Source organism: Anomaloglossus baeobatrachus, chromosome 9 (genome assembly GCF_048569485.1).
Source record: "Anomaloglossus baeobatrachus isolate aAnoBae1 chromosome 9, aAnoBae1.hap1, whole genome shotgun sequence".
Lineage (NCBI taxonomy): Eukaryota > Metazoa > Chordata > Amphibia > Anura > Aromobatidae > Anomaloglossus > Anomaloglossus baeobatrachus.
The window spans coordinates 84614342-84635579 of NC_134361.1; the positions used below are offsets into that span (position 1 = coordinate 84614342).

General features: G+C 40.7%; 1 protein-coding gene across 1 annotated transcript in view; it reads left to right on the forward strand.

Annotated features, from left to right (window-relative positions):
• The window catches only part of LOC142251236 (short transient receptor potential channel 5-like), a 576680-nt gene that overhangs the window by 458019 nt on the left and 97423 nt on the right, over window positions 1-21238 (forward strand). The window contains exons 5-6 of the mRNA XM_075323853.1: window positions 12172-12311; window positions 15068-15390. Coding sequence (XP_075179968.1) covers window positions 12172-12311; window positions 15068-15390 — 463 coding nt within the window. The remainder of the gene's footprint in view (window positions 1-12171; window positions 12312-15067; window positions 15391-21238) is intronic.

The following is a 21238-nucleotide window of genomic DNA, read 5'->3' on the forward strand; positions in this document are numbered from 1 at the left end:
GAGCAAACGTAAGGCACATGCACAAGTGAGGAAAATTAGAAATATAAATGAAACGCAAAGGAAGCCTCCCACCAACCTGAGGACTGAGGAAAGGTGTTGGAAATGAGCAACAAAGAATAGTAACACAACTGGTCTTTGCTTAGCAGGCAAACTGCCTTAGTTGCAGGGCTGGAACTCCTTAGCTGAAATTTACCTTGAAATATTGCCGGCAAAGGAGACTGGTGCAAGGTGAGTATAAATAGCCCCAGTCAAGCTGTGATAGGACAAGACAAAATAGAAAAGAAACACCTGACCTGCAGCAAAACAAAGGAAGAAACTGCCTTCTGTCATTTTGAGTCATCAGTGCAAAGCACATGCTACTATTTTTCTGCATTCTAAGTCCTATGTTTTTGTGCATAGTTCAGTTGCTTGGCCTTGATTCCATGTCGTCATTTTTGGCTACAAGTTTTCCTTTTCGTGTTCTGAAGCATGCACAACTGGTTCTTGTGTTTTAGCCCTGATCCATCCCGCTACCCAGTTTTCCTCTTCCTGACCTCCGTTCCCTTGTACTGTATGTCCGCCCTGTCTACCTGACCCCATTCCTGTTCTGTGTCTCGGTCTCCTCCCCTTCCTTGTACTTACTTGCGCTCCTAGCCTCTGACCTCAGTAACGTTTCCTGACTTCGGCTTTATTTCCCCTGTTTGGCTTTTGATGTGACTTCTTGGCTCCTGGCTCTTTTGCTTCCACCTGTTTACGGCTTGCTTGCTCCCTCTGTATTGACATGACATCCCGGTTTAGACTTAAGCTTGCTGACTACTTGTTGCTCTTGTGGACTTTTGTCTAACTGCACTTTAGAGTTCTATCTTCATTCATCTTCTGCACCCCTGGTGGAGGTCTGACACCTGAGCTCAACATCATCAAATCTGTATCAGATTATATGAAGAAATAGAATGAATGGTGCTAATCTACATCACAAAAGATCTGTGGTTACTTCACAAAAATGTTTGGAATAACCTTTCTGACAATTTCTTTCAAAAACTGAGTACCGATGTACCTAGAAGAATTGATGCTTCTTGAAGGCAAAGGGCCATCACAACAGATATTAATTTTATTTCAATTTCTCCTTTCACCTTGCATTGTGTTACTTGATAAAAGTAAAGTATAAACGCTCTTTGATATAGCAAGATTTACTTTTCAGCATTTTTCTCCACGCCTGCTTAAAAGTTTTGCATAGTACTGTAGGAATGATTGTCAAGTTTTCACATATCCGTAAAGTGTAGTTATGAGGTTTCACAATGCATAATACAGGATCTGAAGAGCCAAGATCCAACGTTACAAGGGAGTATTTCAGAAATTTCTATATTTTGAGTTAGTTGAAATATGACAATTAGGAAAATCAACCATAAACATTTTTTAAATGCATTAATTAATAACATAAAAAGTTAAGAAAAAATATCAATTTAAATAAGCTCTTACATTTTTATACAGTATATTCGCTCATCAAACCATCAAACGTCTTCACGTACCTCTCCATCTGGTGCTTTTATAGAGGAAGTGCTTTCAGCCGGCTGCTGCTTAATTGATTTCAAGATTTTCAGCCTTTTTATGATATAATTTGAACAAATTGGAATATTTAGGTAACATATCAGGGGTTTTTTTTTAGATGAAAGGTAAAAAAAAATTAGACAACAAACTTTGTATTTCTATTAACTGCAGAAGTGTGCAGCTCTACAGCAACAAATCAATATTTCTTGATAAAATAGGTGAAATGAAATCAACGCTATGTTGGCCATCTGGTAATAATGACCTGTGGTGGGTGTTAAGTAGCAATACTACAGATTTGTGATTACACAATCCATATTGCATAGCTGCTATTCTATCTCTAGGACTCAATGAATAGACTACAGCTGACAACAAATTTGTTCTAATCCCCATTAATATCTTTGCTAACCTTTTTGTTTTCCTTAAGAGGATGTCATGATATTTCATATACATATGTTATACCCCACAGGTTAGCGTAATAACCAAAACGTAGTAATTAACTTTTATTTACTTAGGTTTGTTTTATTATGGCAGCCATTTTTTTTATTGACTCCTCAGAAACTGAAAACTGACTATCACCCTTTGTCGCCATGTTCAATCAACAACAAAGTGACACTTCTATTTTCTTTTTACCCATTGGTTTGGCCTGCTTCCCAATTTGAAAGAACAGAAAAAAGGAAAAACTGTGTGGCTTTCGTAGCGCAACACATTTTTACCACGCCGCTAGCCACATCACAAGCCACACCCATTTGCCATTTCTTGCTACCCTAGGTGGAGGAGATGTGAGAGGGGTGGTGGCAATAAGGGATATTCAGCAGACACCCAAGACTGCAGGGTTTAGACTGTCCGTTGTATCCAGGATGGTTGGCACTAGAGATGAGCAAATCGATTCATAGGACTCCAGTCCAGAGACTACATCTGTACCAAAAAAATGTATCAAATGAGGGGGAAAATATATAAAATAAATGCAACAAACATGCAATAATCAGAGACAATTGTTATTGCATTGTGTGGTGCAGACACCTGGAGACAACATGCAGAAAAAAGCAGGTAAAAAAAACAGCATTTTTGCTATGTGTGAAGAAAGTCTTAATGTTACATTTTTTTCATAGAGTTAAAAGAAAATAATAATAAATCACAACATGTTTTTACACCATTTTCCCATCACCATAAATAATCTGATTTCTGTGTTGGTCGAGTCGTTACAATTACCGGAACACCAAAGATGACCATGTTATTTGCTTAATTGTGATGTTTATTATTTTTTAAAAAGTGCATATTAAAACATCATTTTTTTTTATTATCTTTTAGTAATTGTATAGGAAGAAAAATTATTTTTTTTAGTCGCCCTCTAGATAACAGGGACATAGAAATACACTACTATGAATATGTATCCGTATGTTCCAGTATAATCTGCCTGTAGAGTCAACAGAACCTTCAGTGCACAAAATTCTCATACTCACATTATTAGCAGAACCTGTGGTCAGAGGTTTAGCTCTTGCCTCTTACTGTAGCGGTTGTTAGTTCAAGTCCCAAAAAAAGAGAGTTACATTTTTGCAATAATAAAAAAATTGTCATTTTTGCTTTTTTTAATATAATATTATATTGTAATATTATATGAACAAAACAGTCTGATTATATTTTCACCTCTAGAATACAGGTACATAGAAAAACACTGCTATTTACAGATGTATCTCTATGTACCTGTATAATCTGCTTCTGGGTTTCCTTTCAGCAATACAGCTCAAATACACAGAATTCTCCTATCTCTCTTAGTCTGGGTGGTTACCTATTGATAAGGCGTTCATGAGTTTGAGTCTTTGGGAAATCAGAGAAGAGAAATGTGTATTTAATTTAGACATACCCCTGAAGAGCAGGAGCTACTTAGCTGGCACGGATTGGTGAGAAGTCAGGGCATATCTCTGACTGCCAGAGATAGTACAGAGGGACTGAACCCTCAAATCAGGATATTCCTGCTGAATCCACTACAGTTGGGAGCTATGGCTTGGGTTTATATTAAATGCATACGCTTAGACAATAATATTCCATACAGCCAAAAAGACAGGAACCTGGAAATCAATTATGGATACTTCCAAAAGTTAGCTGATATCTGTAGATCCAGTTAACATATGCATTGGGAGCTTTCCTGACAAAAATGGTAAATGCATGGGCAGATAAAGAGTAGCCAAGGCCCCAGGAAGTTTAGAAAGAGTAGCACCCCCTAGCTCCAATGTATCATGTGACATAAAAGGAGAAAGACAGCAGCACGCAGTACAATTTTTTTGCATTATAAACAGCGCTATACAGAGCATAGCACTATACATAATAGAGCGGGGGTGAGAAATTAATTTTCCCAAGGGGCCAAGTGACTCTTGGGAAGGGCTGAACCAAAAGGCTGAAATTCAGCTCAATATTAATATTAACATATTACATTTAATTATTATTTTATATTAAGTATGTTGACATCCCCATATACAGTATGAACTCACAAACGGCACCTCCTATATCCAGTGTGAGCCCTCACATAGACCCATATATAGTCCCTGACAAAAGTCGCTTATCCATGTTATGTAAATAAAAGCTTATAACCTGACTTTAAATTCATCCATTGGTTTCATAAATTACTCTTTTGAAAGCTGAAACCCTCCCAAATTTGGTTTAGGTTATGAAAATAAAGTTACTGAAATATTGATCATTTAATGAAAACAGAAAGGTCAGATTTTGGCAAGACAAAAATTTTGTCGCCCACAGAAAGTAATGTGAAATTCAAACAAATAATTGACTTCTTATACAAAGATATGTTGCACAACATTGGTGGATGAAGTTGTGGTGCTATTAGAGCCAGAGTTAATATTTTGTGTGACGTCCATGAGCTTGAAGGACTGCATCCATGCGGTTCAACAATGATTCATAAAATGTATTGATGAAGTCATCAGGAATAGAAAAGAATGCAGTCTTACATGCCTCCCAGAGTTCATCTAGATTCTTTGGTTTTGTCTTCCAAGTTTCCTCTTTCATCCTACCCCAAACATGCTCAATGATGTTCATGTCTGGTGACTGGGCTGGCCAGTCCTTGAGCACCTTGGTCTTCTTTGCCAGGAGGAACTTTGTTGTAGAGATGGATGTATGAGATGGAGCACCATCCTGCTGCAGAATCTGACCCCTTTTATGATTGGGAATGTAAGAGGTAGCTAATACTTCTTGATATTTTAGGCTATTGATATTGCCTTTCACCTTGCAAATGTTTCGCACACCACATACTGAATGTAACCTCAGACCATGATGTTTCCACCACCAAACTTTCTGGATCCATATGGGCTCCAGTAGGTCTCCTGCAGTATTTGCGGCGGCTGTGGTGTAATTCAACTGAAAATTCATCAGAGAAATCTACCTTCTGGCACTTTTCCAACGTCCATCTGTTTAGCAGGCTGTGGGACTTGGCAAATGCCACACGTTTTTTTAATTGTCTTTTATTTAGTGCTAGCTTCTGGGCACTGATTCGACCATGGAGGCCATTTCGAGACAGAATCCTACAAACTGTTCTAGTTGACACAGGGACTTGAGGTGACCAGGCCTTTTGGAGCTCTGCTGCAGTGGAAGAGGGGCTGGCTGTGGATTTTCTAACCAACAAACATTCCCCCTTTGCAGTTGTCTTGTGGGGTCTGCCGGACCTGGGCTTGTCAAAAACAATTCCAGTCTCTTCAAATTTTTTTTTAATTCTTTGTACTTCACACTGAGACACATTAAAGGTGTCAGCCACCTCTGCAGTGGATCTGGTCTTCAGCCTCTTGATAATCAAGGCTTTGGTTGCAGGGTGGATTTTTTGGCATGTTCTCAGAGGTCAAGTTGCAGTTCAAGGTCTGGGGTGCTGGGTTTCTTTTTATACACATCCACTAATTAACCGATCATTTAGTGAGCACAGGTGAGGATGTAAACTAGGATTGAGTGCATTATATGTCAAGGCGACAAAACGTCTGTCTTGCCAAAATCTGACCTTTCTGTGTTCATTAAATGATCATTATTTCAGCTTTGCAGCAACTTGATTTTCATATCCTAAACCAAATTTGGGAGGGTTTCAGCTTTCAAAAGAATAATTTATGAAACCAATGGATGAATTTAAAGTCAGGTTATAAGCTTTTATTTACATAACATGGATAAGCGACAGAACTTTTGTCAGGGACTGTATACAGCATTAGTCCCTACAAGCCAACGATGTACAGCATGAATGACCACATAGCTTCATATATACAGTAAGCCTCCACACATTCCCCTATATATAGTATTAGCCCCCAAATTGCCTCCTATATGCAGCAGGAATCCCATATAGTCTCCATTATACAGCAGGAGCCCCCACACATCCTCCTATATGCAGTATGAGCCCCCACACATCCTCCTTTACACAGTATGAGCCCCCACACAGCCTCCTATACACAGTATGAACCCCCACACATCCTCTTATATACAGCATGAGCCCCACATAGCCTTTACTCATGAGCCTTCAATATACAGTATAAAAAAACAGACGAAAGCCAGCTTACCGCACAGAAAAGTGCAGTAGATATGCTGCTATTTCATGAGGAGGCTCTGCATCAGATTGAATGGAAGGAGCTCTTGCCAACACTCAATATGAAGAGGAAAGACAAAATCCAGTGAGCTCAGCAGTAGATGAAATATAAAATATTCTTCTTTATTTCAAAATTTTATAAAAATATCAGATAGCAGCATATGACAAGTTAATTCAGGCAGAGATGGAAAAAATATTTTTTAATTAACTTGTCATATGCTGCTATCTGATATTTTTATCAAATTTTGAAATGAAGAATATTTTATATTTCATCTACTGCTGAGCTCACTATATACAGTATGCATCCCCACACATCCTCATATATACAGCACGAGCCCACCACATATTCTCTTATTTACAGCACAAGCCCTCACATATCCTCCTATATACAGCAGGAGTCCCCACATAGCCTCCTATACACAGTATAAGCCTCCACATAGAATTCAAGAAAAGGGTTGTCCAGCACCATCCGATTTGACTTTTTAATCCACGTCAGACTTCTTCATTTCATAAGAAATAATTTTTCATGCTATGAGTAAGAGCTCTTAGGAGCTTGAAACGCATAAGACAAGACATGTGTTTTAAGCATGATTTTAAATATGCATAATAAAAGTTATTTCTTATGAAATGAAGACGTCTGACGTGGATTTAAAAGACAAATCGGATGGTGCTGGACAACCCTTTTCTTGAATTCTGTTGGAACCACTACTCAGGAGTCGGCTGTTGTTTGCCTGTGCACTGACCACTATTAATGGACTTGGAATAGGTGATCTCAATCCCTACTCTTTTTCCTTCTTGTAATGTGATAAGCCTCCACATAGCCTCATATATGTAGCATGAGCTCCCACACATCCCATACACATATTTAAAAAAAAAACACAAAAAACTCATACCTCTCTTCCATTCCTTCGAAGCTCAACTTCTTCTTGATGCCGGCGCTCCGATACTGGTACCAGCTGATAATGTCAATGCGCAGGTGACAGGGGCTCCCCTGGAGCTGCACTGCCATTCTGTGTTCCCAACAGCGCAATGCCAGGATATCTCTCTGCCCGTAGACCTACGCTGGGGGATAGTGAGTATGTGTTGCCGCACAAAACATTATAATGAGGGCAATCTGGCCATGGGTTCACGGAGGTTCGGACCCCAGGCGGTAGCCCAAATTGCCCTCATTATTATCTGCCTATAGGTAAATGGATGCAGAGTGACGAGGTTCTTTCTGTCAACAGTTGCAGAGATTAATTGCTCACTTGAGACACAAATTACAGAATGTTTTTGGTTTGCTTTTCAATTAATTGTCCCTTGATGACAGCTTCTTCCTCTGGGTCCTATTACTGGATATGAATCCCCTACAGGGGTGCGCATAAGCCCTCACATCTATTAGGAAGAGATGAGAGACATTAATAAGGAATGGCCGTGTCTGGATATTTATCAGGACACAGAAGAAATATTTGATCTGTTGCAACCACAATAACTGATCTCTGCAAGTTTGCGACTTTTAGTCAACTGACTGCCATGTTGCCTTCCAATCATCTTAGATAAGAAGACAATCATGTCTTGATTACATTATGAGGCATTTTCTGAAATAGGGTTAATCTGCTAAGAGTGGTGCTATTTCTAGGAGAAAAGATCATTTTTTTCTAATTTGTAAATAAATAGTTAATGGTATGAAGCCTGAAATAGCTTAAAAAATACTGATTAATTAAAGAAAGCAGAATTGATCTGGTAAATACTTCGGGACCCTATAAATCCTCTGAGTTTGGATTAGTTGTCCTGTTTGACTTTGTAAACTTCTACAAACACTTACTTTCTCCTGCACTTGTGATTATTGATGTTTACTATAAATGTGCAAAATCTGATACAATGCGATAGACGGGAAACTAATTTCTAAGTTATCGTAGTAACTATGATTTAATCATATAATGCTAAAAAAAACTTTAATGCCAAGACTGCAATTAAGAGGAAGATATTTAGTACCATCAAATATACATATTGTCAGGTCTTTTTTACCGTATAGTGAACACTGTAAATGAAAAAATATATTGTGTATATATATATATATATATATATATATATATATATATATATATATATATATATATATATATATATGAAGAATTGCACTTTTTTTGCTATTTTGCCTAATTTGCAATTTGTATCCCAGCTTTCCAGTACATTACATAATATAATGCAGAGGTCCCAAACTCCAGTCCTCAAGGCCCACCAACAGTGCAGCTTTTTGGGATTTCCTTAGTATTGCACATGTGTTAATGTAATTACCTGCCCAGGTGCTGGTTCCAACAGCAGTGCAATGCTAAGGAAATCCTGAAAACATGCACTGTTGGTGGGTCTTGAGGACTGGAGTTGGGGAACCCTGATATAATGGATGGTGTTATTCAAAAGAACAACTCAACAACTTGTCTTGCTAGAACACAAGCCCTCATTCAGCTATATCGACAGCAAAATTAAAAAGTTATAGCTCTTGAAAGTAGGAGAGGGAACAACGAAAACGCCGAAATGGAAATTGGCAGCAGCTGGAAACTATTAATGAGCCTTGCCACATGACTTAGTATAAAAGCCAAACCAGAATCTCTATTTGCAGACATGTATTTTGGGGCGTTCCCCCTCCTCAGTGTTAAGCAAGAAATCTGACCTAACTCCCTGCTCACTCACTGCTAGCCTTCTCCCCTCCAACCATAAGGTCATGTTGGTGGCCAGTGAGAGGCTAAGTGGGCATTATGAGTGTTTCCAGATGGACTATGGAGTACTGACCAGCCTAAACGTTTTTCTTTTTTTTTTTTATTTCTTAGAGAACACATTTTATATGTGGTCTCCACGTAGAGAACTGAAGAGTAGACACAATATGGATGATTGAGCCATTGAGCACTCCAGTCTTAATGAAAAGCTCACTGGAGAATGATGCCTCAAATTCATCAACAGGCGCACGTGACTTAATGGTGGGCACCTCCATGTGTCCTGACAGAAATGTCACTCCACTCTGTAGTAAGAAGAAACCTCAGCTCTTTTGCTAAATTGCCTTGCCTGATGTTTGGAATCAGTAAATGAGCAGTTTCATTTAATCCTAAAATATTGACCTCTTGGTATTTCCTTTTCCAGCCAAGTAGAATGATGAATTTCCTATTTATTATTATTATTTATTATTATGGTGCCATTTATTCCATGGCGCTTTACAGTGAAAGAGGGTATACATACAACAATCATTAACAGTACATAACAGACTGGTATAGGAGGAGAGAGGACCCTGCCCGCGAGGGCTCACAGTCTACAGGGAATGGGTGATGGTATAATAGGTGAGGACAGAGCTGGTTGCACAGTGGTGTACTGGACTGAGGGCTATTGTAGGTTGTAGGCTTGTTGGAAGAGGTGGGGAGGTATTTCAGCAAATCATTTATGGTGATTGGTTCCCTGAAAGACTTAATTCTTACATATCCATTGTATTACAATCTGAAAAGAATGGCATGCAAGTTGCTGCTCAATGAGTGATAAGTTTAGAGGGAACCTGTCAGGTCCAATATGCACCCAGAACCACGAGCAGTTCTGCTGTAGGCATGCTAAGAGAGCGCATTAGTCGGGGGAAAAAAACGCCCTTGCAACTAGTCCCTGTTCTCATTAGCATATGATAAAGGATCTTTACAAATACTTTTGGTTAGGCAGGGATTAGCAATATGCACCCAGAACTGCTCGTGGTTCTTGGTGCATATTGCACCTGACAGGTTCCCTTTAAGCACAATAGGTGAGGATATTAAATATGGATAAAAAGCCATCAGAAACTGATTTAGAATAACTGGTCAGCACATAAAATGACTGGACAGCATAAAGATTTGTGCCATCACGCAATCCGTTTTATTTATATTGCCTCGAGCGACATCCCTCATTGCTCCCATGCTCGTTCCAGATGTTTTACCTTTATTATTTCTTTGATACCTTGTTCCTCTACTATCCATTATTTCTCTTAGACTTTTATTATTTTTCTTTGTTCTTGCATCTCTTGGGCCGAAAGTTCAACTTGCAAATTACAACCCTGAGTTGCATTCAGCAGGGATTGTATCATGTTCAGAGGTAGCGAGAGGTCTTGCAGACATCTGAGCTATAATAGTGTGATACCCAACTCCCATTGGCCTATATGGGTTTTCTGCAAGCTTTTGTTGAATTTTCAGTGACAAGAGAAGGGATCTATCAACAGAAGAGAATTATAACAGTGCATGACAAGACGTTATGTAAAGATACACTTAATATGGTATAGTTTGGTATCTTAACAAAAATTAAAGCAAATGTATTTTTAGCCTAGGATGTTTTGGGCAATAGCCCATGTTAAATGGAATCTGTTAGTAGGTTTTTGTTATGTAATCTGAGAGAATCATAATATAGGGGCTGATGTTCTTATTCTAGCGATGTATCACTTACTGGGCTGTGTTTTGCTGTTTCAATACAATCTGTATTTTATCAGCAGGATATTGTAACTACAGTACAACTGCCCTCCTGCTTCCTAGTCCACCCATGCCCCCTGATCAATTCACCTGCTGATTAACAGCTTACTTTTACTATTTAAAGAGGACCAACCACTAGGATTTTTCTATATAGACTAAAGCCAGTGCTATACTGGGGCTATCATGCGGATTCTATACATACTTTTAGTTGTGAGATCGGATGTATAGTTTCTGAAATATTGGCAAGTAAAGTTTGTGAAATACACTGTTATTTGATTGAGAGCAGCTGCAGAATATCTAATAGGGGGATCAGGTTTTGCTAGTTATTCCCGTCCCTGTCTGCCTGTCTGTCCTTCCTCCCCCTGTCTCTGATATTACAGGGAAGGAAGGAGAGAGGAAGGACAAAGGGGAGGAAGGACAGGCAGGCAGACAGGAGCAGGAATAACTAGCAAAACCCAGAACTCACAGTGTGGATTGACATGGAGGATTCAAAGTCTGCAGTCACATAGAGTGACACATAGGGGGACTGAAGACTTGTAGTTTAAGGTCAGACAAATAAACATGTAGCCTTTTAACCTGACAAGCATGTAAACATTTTGCGGCAGTCTGTAAAGACATGTTTTTACTATATAAACCCTCAAATTTGTGATTCAGACGTGCCCCTATTTGAGCCATTGATTTGAATAGTGATGAGTGAGCACAAAAGTTCTCGGGTGCTCGTTACTCGAATCGAGAGAATCCGACGCTCGGAAATGCTCAACTTGAGTACCGAGCACAATACGAGTCAATGAGTGACTCGAGCATATTTTTCTGTTACTTGCCTTGACACAGCCCCTAGCCAGCATAATCCTTATCATCCATAGGTAGCAGACATTGCCCGGCAGCCTCTGCTCGTCTCTCCGGCCACCACAGCCCCTATCATCCAGGTGCAGCTGGCAACAAGGCAGAAAGGCTTAAAAACTCCTTAAAAAAGTCACAAATGTGATGTTGGACCGCTCAAAACATAAGATAATACAAATTTCAGCAAAGTCCAGGTGTCGTCCAGAGTCAGGTGGTGGCTGGAAACTGAAATTTGTATTCTCTAATGGGTTGTGTTTTCCAACCATATATATTCATGTGACTTCTTGATATCAAGGTCGCCTATTGGCTATCAAATGATCACTGCTGGTCCAATTAATGTTGACCCTGATGATCAGTTGATATCACCAAACGTTTTTATGTAATGCTTGTATACTCCTAAAATTGTGTGATCACTTCTATTGCTTAATAGTAAAAGCTGATCTTTCTACCAGATAAGGTTCTTGAAAGAAAGATAGGAAAAAATTAAAACAATAAAATCTAAAATCACTGGGTAATGAAGGGGTTAAAAGATTGGATTTTTTTTATTTTTGCTCACTTATCACACAACCGCTGCTTGCTAAAGATCCTACTGGGACCATCTTTTTTTTTTTTTGCAACGTTGACTGGATGAAAAATCTTTTTGCAGCTTAACTATTTTATCTTAATATTTCTTTACTTATTTGTATTTTCTATTGATTTAATAAAATAGAATTGGAATTGCTGGACAATTATTACATTGTTAAGTCTTTACATTTATCAACTGTGTATTAGTATCTGACTGCTTTCTTTTCTTTTTGACAGGTTTTATTTGGGGAGAAATTAAAGAAATGTGGGATGGGGGATTCAATGAATATGTGCACGATTGGTGGAACCTCATGGATTTTGCAATGAACTCCCTCTACCTTGCAACCATCTCTCTTAAAATTGTTGCTTACGTGAAGGTAAGATTTGTCAGGTACTCTACATTCAATAAATTACAGCGCTAAGGCTTATTATACAAATGAGCTAATCTTCTGATTAGTAGACCTAGTGTGACGTCAGGCGTGAGTCATACCGCAACGTTGACAATGGGTCAACAAATCAAAAGACATTGGATATTCCGGCAGGCAGTGGGCATCTCATATGGCTCTTGTGTTCATGGATTACTGACATTTTCCGATGGACCAGGGTCCCAGGAATAAGGCTGTCAAATTTAGCAATTTCTATATTTTTAATGCATGAAAAATATTGAAAATTAAGCGAGCAATTATGCAAATGAACAAGTCTTGATGAAAAATATTAGTGTCTTCATGACGAATATAGTCATGTCTTCAGGACTACAAATATTACATTTTATCTGCAAATGCAGCAGATTAGTAACAAATAGGTTTTCAGATGAGAATTGGAAAACTGCTGAATTTGGTTTGTACTTTGTGCCATAGAGCTGTAAAAGTTGTAACAAATTTTAAACCAAGGCTGTTTGCAAAAGCTGCTTCTTTAGTTTTGTAAAAATGGACATACCCTTTAATTCCTGACATGATATAGTATTTTAGCATTTACATGTCCTGTATACAGAGATTACAAATTATTTTGACCATACCTTCTACTGTATCTTTAACCATATTGCATATACTTGCCAGGTTACTATTCTTTTAAAGTGACTCTGTCAGCAGATTTCTGCAATGTAGCCGAAAGACAGCATGCTGCAAGTGGTAAAACAGAGACTTCAGCCCTGTGTTTTTTTATATCAGTCATTTTTTGTTTACCTGCAATGTTAGCTTAAGCCTCTTATCTTTATCATTAGTGGGTCTCAGCAGTGAGTGAGTAAAGCTAGGGTCACACGTAGCGACACAGCAGCGATCACGACGACGATCTGACCTTATCAGGATCGCTGCTGCGTCGTTACATGGTCGCTGGTGAGCTGTCAAACAGGCAGATCTCACCAGCGACCAGTGACCAGCCCCCAGCCAGCAGCGACGTGTGGAAGCGATGCTGCGCTTGGTAACTAAGGTAATATCGGGTAACCAAGCAAAATGCTTCGCTGGTTACCCGATATTTACCTTGGTTACCAGTGCACACCACTTAGCTCTGGCTCCCTGCACTCGTAGCCAGAGTACACATCGGGTTAATAAGCAAACCTTTGCCTATTTACCCGATGTTTACTCTGGCTACGCGTGCAGGGAGCAGGGAGCCCGCACTGGCAGCCTGAGAGCGGTGGACGCTAGTAACCAAGGCAAATATCGGGTAACCAAGCAAAGGGCTTCGCTTAGTTACCCGATATTTACCTTCGTTACAGCTTACCGCAGGCTGCCAGAAGCCGTCTCCCTGCTCCCTGCATATTCAGTTCGTCGCTCTCTCGCTGTCACACACAGCGATGTGTGCTTCACAGCGGGAGAGCAACATCCAAAAAATGGTCCAGGACATTCAGCAACGACCGGTGACCTCACAGCAGGGGCCAGGTCGTTGCTGGATGTCACACACAGCGACATTGCTAGCAAGGTTGCTGCTACGTCACAGAAAATGGAAAATGGTGACTTAGCAGCGACGTCGTCGTCGCTGTTGTGTGACATGACCATTATAGTGAAACTCCACCCCCCCTCTGTGATTAGCAGCTTCTGTCTATAAAAATGTACACTAAAAGCCTGGTAAGGGCGGAGGCAACTCTCAGAGCTTTGCTACATACAAAATCTCAAATCTTTCACTGTCAGAACAGCTGCAGCCACTAATCCAAGTGATACAACATTGAATCAGAGCCTCTTTGCCTACATCATACTGCTCTAAGATGAGAATTCAGGAATCCGGCACAGCATCTTCATAAAAAAAATAATTTTATTGTTCCATTAAAATCCAATAAAATGGACAAGATGCGTTTTGGAGACACCCTTGTTCACAATCACGGATTGTGAACAGGGTGTCCCCGAAACGCGTCTTGTCCGTTTTATTGGATTTTAATGGATCAATAAAATTCATTTTTTTATGAAGATGCTGAACCGGATTCCTGAATTTTTGTGCTAACCTCTTGGCTGGAGATTTTCCGTGCACCATCTAAAAGGACTTCCAAGTGCACATGGTGAGCTGGATTTAGGAGGATTCCTCCACCTGCTTGTGTGCTCTAAGATGAGGTTGCAAAAACCTGTTGACAGATTCCCTTTAACAGTGCTTTTTTTTCCACTTGTAGTACAAATTATGACCAAATAAGATAAATATGATACTAAATATAAGTCTTTGAATATTGCTCGTCTTGATTGATTTTTCTTTGTTAAATTATAACAATTTAGAGCATGGTCCAAAATGTTAGGCAAACATCAGCTCCTCCTAATACGGAGCTAATACATATACCACTAATATTAGATATTACTAATGAATGGGGACAAAATTTTATTAGCAGTGACTGTGAGTGATAGTGTTTGTCCTGTCAAACCTATCTCTTCCAGTACAACCTGTCACCTTGCTCCATGCTGGTCTTGTATTAGCAATGTAATATCAGTTACTAAGCTGGGTTGGGATTTTAATCTACTTGTTGTTTTGACCTTGTAAAGTGGGCCTGCTGAGATAAGTCAAATTCAAAGCCCTTCAATGCAAGTAAAGATGACATTTCCTGAGGCACAAGGGCAATGCTACCATTGATTATATTCGCCATTTGCCAAAAGCTGCAGGACAATTTCTGTGTGACTCAGCCTGGATAATTTACAGCTTGTTCCTGTATTTATTCCCTCAGTACAACGGCTCACGGCCAAGAGAGGAATGGGATATGTGGCACCCAACATTAATTGCCGAAGCACTCTTTGCAATATCCAATATCCTGAGCTCCTTGCGCCTCATCTCATTGTTCACAGCAAACTCCCATCTTGGCCCTCTACAGATTTCACTGGGACGGATGCTGCTGGACATTCTCAAATTCCTCTTTATCTACTGCTTGGTGCTTTTGGCTTTTGCCAATGGACTAAACCAACTTTACTTTTATTATGAGACCAGTGCCTCTGAGGAACCCAACAACTGCAAAGGAATACGCTGTGAAAAACAGAACAACGCCTTCTCCACGTAAGAGCAATCTTGTACTCTCCGTTTGTTTCTTATGATATGTTTCTATCATCATCTCTGCTAGCAATAATTCTTACACTATAGTCTGTCATTCCCAGGCTGCTTTTGATTTATGCTGGGAACAACTGGAAGTGGCTGGTTACGGAGCTTTAGAAATCTACAGTAATAAATCATTTCTTCTGCACGTTAGGGACACGGCAACATTGACACATAGATAGGACTAAATGGAGAATTAAAGAGGAAAAAATCATTAAACTTTTAAACTATAAATTAAGCTGTATATAATTATACTTTAAAGGGAACCTGACAGCTGATACATGCTGGCCAAACCGAGGGTAGTTGTCATGCTTACACGTGATGGGCGCGTTCAGACCAACAGACATCTGACGCACAACAAAAAATATGGAAAACAATAGAACAAGTAAAGGGGAACACTGGGAATAGAATAACAATAGTGGACCCTAGCACTTGTGAGAGGGGCAGGTGGGACACCTCCTATCCTCACTTTCAGCTGTCCCTACCCTCCTAGCCAGGCCCTAAACAGTCTCTGCAACTGTCACTGAGCAGGAACCTGAGGCCCTGAGAAAATTCTGTAGTTGCCCTGGCTAGTGGGTTGGCAGGTGGAAGATTCTAACCCTACCGCTGCACTAATATTACAGAAGGAAAGGTAAGACAAACAGGGACAGCAATAAAAAAAAACACAAAGTCCAATTTCTGGAACACTACTTCACAGCTCCTTCCACAAAGGGAGCCAGAATACAAATGGATTTGTATTTGTATAATCAGCAAAGATTGCTGGGAAACCCTGGTAATTAAAAACAAAGGGGCATGGTTACAGACCAGCTGCACTGCTCCAAAGCTGCTAGCAATAAAGCTGATATTAACTGTTTCAGCACCAAGAGAAATTAAGCAACTTTTAAATATAGAGTCCCAGATTGAGATGAGATGCTCCAGTCTGAAAGCTGCCACTACGCTCCAAAAACAGAGAGACGACCGTGACAGCAGTATGTATCATCTACAGGTTGTATGATCACAGACAGGTATGTTTCACTCTCAAAATGCTGTGGTGTTTCAGAGAGAAACATAGTTTTAATAGCCACTGAGGACCAAGCTGCATGACTAGTCACCGTCATACAGGGAGGTCCCCGGTGACGAATCTCCACCCACTGACAGTGACTGACAGGTCTCTGCCTATATGCGCTTGTAAGAAGGGACCTATCAGTGGGTAGAGAGAAGCTCCCTGTTGGACTAGTCTGCCATGTGGCTCAGTTCCTGGAGGCTATTAAAAGTATGTTTTTCTCTGAAACGCCGCAGTATTACAGAATGAGACACACATGACTGTGATCATATAACCAGTGGATTTTACATGTTGCCCACGGTTTTGGCAGAATGTATCAGCTGTCAGGTTTTCTTTAAGTACTTATCAATAGATTTTGCGTCTTTGTACTTCATTTTATGTTTTAATTTTTCACCATTGTTAATGTCTCTAATGTGGGTGGATAAAACAAAGGGCTAAAATCATATTATTGTTGGTCTGTCATATCGGGCTCATGTATATTTATAGAGAGAGAGAGATCTGTAAGGTGCAAAATACATTTATTTACTAATTGAAAACTAATCAAAATCTATGTGTGTGGAAGTAATGTTCTCTATGAGTAAGTAAGTAAGGCTATGTTTACAAGTGCAGTAATCATCCGTAACAGATCCGGCAGAAATCTGTTGACAAAAAGTTGGCCTGGCACAACTTTTTTGTCTGGCAAAAAAAAAAAAATCTCCACCGGATCCATATTTTTAACATTGAAATCTATGGAAAAACGATTTGTCAATTAGCCATTTAGGTTTTTTTTTTACAATTGAAAAGGAAGAGGAAATTAACTTTAATTCCGGTTTCAGTCATGGAGGCAACGCCGGTGCAGGTTTAGTCACTGCTCTGTGTATGGCAGTTGTAACCGGTCCCCCTCTCCCTACTGACTGACAGCCACTCATTATTAAAACTAGAATGCTGCCTGGAGGATTAATGTTAATATCCTCCCAGCAGCGGTGTTTAATATGCAGGATCACAACGCTATTAACTTGCAGATTAAGCCCATTTCTACAGGTTAATAGCAGTTTTCCATGTGACAGGTTCCCTTTAAGTACCAACTAAAACCCTAAGCATACACAAATTATAAAAATAAAAAGTTGCATAGGGCACAACATCATAAAGCGGGCTTTACACGCTACGATATATCAAACGATATGTCGTCGGGGTCATGTCGTTAGTGACGCACATCCGGCCTCGTTTGACATATCGTAGCGTGTAACACAATTGAGCGACTGTGAACGAGCAAAAATACTCACCTTACCGTTGCTCATTGACACGTTGCTCATTTTCAAAAACTCGAACGTCCTTCTGTGCTCCGGTTGTTCATCGTTCCCGAGGCAGCACACGTCGCTCCGTGTGACACCTAGGGAACGATGAACACAGCTTACCTGCGTCCCGCCGGCAATGCGGAAGGAAGGAGGTGGGCGGGATGTTTACGTCCCGCTCATCTCCGCCCCTCCGCTTCTATTGGCCGGCCGCTGTTTGACGTCGCTGTGACGCCGAACGTCCCTCCCCCTTCAGGAAGTGGATGTTCGCCGCCCACAACGAGGTCGTTCGAGAGGTAAGTACGTGTGACAGGTGTTACTGACTTTGTGTGACACGGGCAACATATTGCCCGTGCCGCACAAACGATGGGGGCGGGTGCGATCGCGAATGCAAATGAGAAATTGCAGCGTGTAAAGCAGGCTTAAGTCTGAATAAATGTTAAATTGCCATTCAACCCAAGAACACAAACTGACTGGCAGCAAATTATCACATTGATCAAACTCTATTCATAGGAAGAACTATAGTAATGTAATTATGAGTAACTATACGCCTATATTGTAAGCCTGCCTGGATCCACAAACTCAGACAGGCTGTAATGGACAGGTTAGAGGGAAGCCACTCTTCAAGCAGGACCCCTAGAACCCTGAAACCCTTTAACCCCATATACAGGGAATTGGAATTACACAGAGACACGGTGATCACTACCTGTGGAAGGCTGAAGTCCGATGAGAGTAGTAGTCAAGCAGGGTCAAACCAGGAATTGCAGAACAGGGACAGAATCACGCAGGCAAGGACATAATCAGAAAACAAAGCAGAGGTCAAATCCGGATCGAGCAGCGAGATACAAAAACAGCAGTCAGGAGGGTAATCAGGAAACAAGCAGAAGTCAGAAAACCAGAATCACTAAACAGAACAGGGCAGGACAGGAACCAGGAATACAGAACTATCTCTGGCAGTGGTCAGCAGACAGGAGGAGAAATAAGAAGTGTGTGGTGTCTTCCCATTGGTTGTAGCTGAATGATGGTAACTTCAGCTGGAAGACACACGCCACCTACAGTCAGCCAGTGGTACTGCAGATCCCAAGGAAACCCAACCCAGTGGATGAGTGGAGCCTGCTCCCACCAGTGCCGCTGTCATCGACTCCTCTCCCATCACCAGCACTATCCAAGGCAGGAACACGGTGTCGCCTGGTGATCGAAGCAGAGGTCGCTGGAGCGGACTCTGGTAGGGACGTAACATATATATATATATATATATATATATATATATATATATATATATATATATACAGCCAAACCCCCCTTGTGCCCCTAGCATTCTGTCCCACTTCAGTAGGTAAATGTCCTTTGACAGAGCATCGAAGACTGAGCATAGCGGGCAGGGGTACTCAGCTGAACATTATGGATGAAAAAATTCATTCTAAATAAAAGTCAAATTAAGTTGGTAATTTGAATTGTTGGGAATTCGATTTGAGCAAATTTAGCAAAGTTATCTGCAATTTTTGCTGAATTCATAAGAACTGGGAAGGGGTTAAAAAAAAAAATAAAAGCTCATACTCACTTGTCACATGTCCCTGCTGATGCAGCTCCACGTTGGGACCCTCACTTGCTCCTTAAGGCCCTGGCTCCAGTTTAATCTTCTCTTCACTCTTCCACAGTGCTCCCGAAATGACGAGGCCTTGATGCAGGTGATGATGCCTCACACACGCACATGGGGTGACACAGTAGATGGGGTGACGCACACCATGATGCCAAAACTTAACGATTTCATAATGTCCATCAAGGTCTAGTTATGCTAAAAGCACCAGTGCCTTCGAGAGTGGAGAGGATGAAGGAAAGCGGGTAGCTGGACAGATGAGGTATAATATGTTATTGTCTTCAACCTCTATCCAGCCCATCCATTTATTATGTTTTTGGGTTGGGAAAGCTTAGAATGTAATTAGCAGGGCACATTGAATTTGTAGCAACTAAATTCGATGCAAATTGACTTACAGTAGCTTCAAGGTCAAATTTCAGCAAATCTGTCAAAATCCAAATTTCAGCGGATTCACTCATCTCTACCAAATACCTTTTGGTCACCTGCACACATTGAGTATTTGGTGAGTTTTTACCTCAGAATTTGTGGCCAAAACCAGAAGTGGAAGACTTAGAATAAAAGTATCATAGAAACACGGGCAAAACTTTTGTATTTATTACTCACTCCTGGTTTTGGCTTCCAAATACTGAGGTAAAAAACTCACCAAATACTCAACATGTGCATGTGGCCTTACAGTTCCAGCAAAGTGGATGGGATTTAAGCCACGGTCACACGCTGAGTATTTAGTGAGTTTCTTTACCTCAGTGTTTGTAAGCCCAAACCAGGAGTGGGTGATAAATACAGAAGTGGTGCTTGTGTTTCTATTATACTTTTCCTCTGATTTTCCACTCCTGGTTTTGGCTACAAATCCTGAGGTAAAAACTCATCAATTACTCAATGTATGCACGTTGTCTTATTTATACTTTTCTTCTGATTCTTCCACTACTGGTTTTGTCTTACAAATACTAAGGTAAAAAAAAACCTCACCAAATGCCCAAGGTTTTTTATTTTGACATGAAAGCTGTAGTTGTATGTCTGCTTATACATTATATTTTGGTATTTTAAATTTTAAATATCAGCTCGACACCGCCATCTCTAGCTCAGAAAGGACAGTAAGGCTGGGGCCACACGGGCACTACTGCGATCCACTTGCATGAGACTCGGCTCGTGCTGGCAGTACAGCAGAGCCGAGTGTCATGCCTGTGTCCTTGCAACTAAGGTCCGTTCGTGCGAGCAGACCTCAGCTGCGGGGGGCGGGCCGGCACTCAGGAGAGGAAGGAGGGATTTCTCTCCCTCTCTCCTGTGTAGCCGGGTATTGCCATTCTCGCACTGCACTAGCAGTACACCGATGTACCGCGAGTGCAGTGCGATTTTTCTCTCGCCCCATTCACTTGAATGGGTGCGAGAGAAAGAGACTCAGCTTACAATCGCAGCATGCTGCGATTGTTTTCTCAGTCCGATTAGGGCTGAGAAAATAATCGCCCATGTGCGCTGACACACAGGCTAGAATTGGTCCGAGGGGAATGCGATGTTTTATCGCACTCCACTCGCACCGATTTTCTCGCCGTGTGGCTTAGCCCTGATAAATCCACTTCAATGGGTTGTCTGGGATCAAATGAAAAGCCTGCAGTCACTGTCGTGATCTCTGAATTGTGGCAATGTGTGTTTCAAGATTTTCATGATTCCTCTATTTCTAAATAAAGAGGATTGTGAGAAACATAAGAATCTAGTCTGCATGTGTTAGCAAGTATGCAAATTGTTTACATGCGGCCACGTGACTTCCCACCCAGATACGGAATAGAGGGGAATCATGACACTCTACGCATTAAACACTGTCAAGATTTGGCAGTCTGCAGTTACAGAGAGTGACTGCTGACCTTCCATATCAGCCTGGAAAACCCCTTTAAATATTACATAATGATC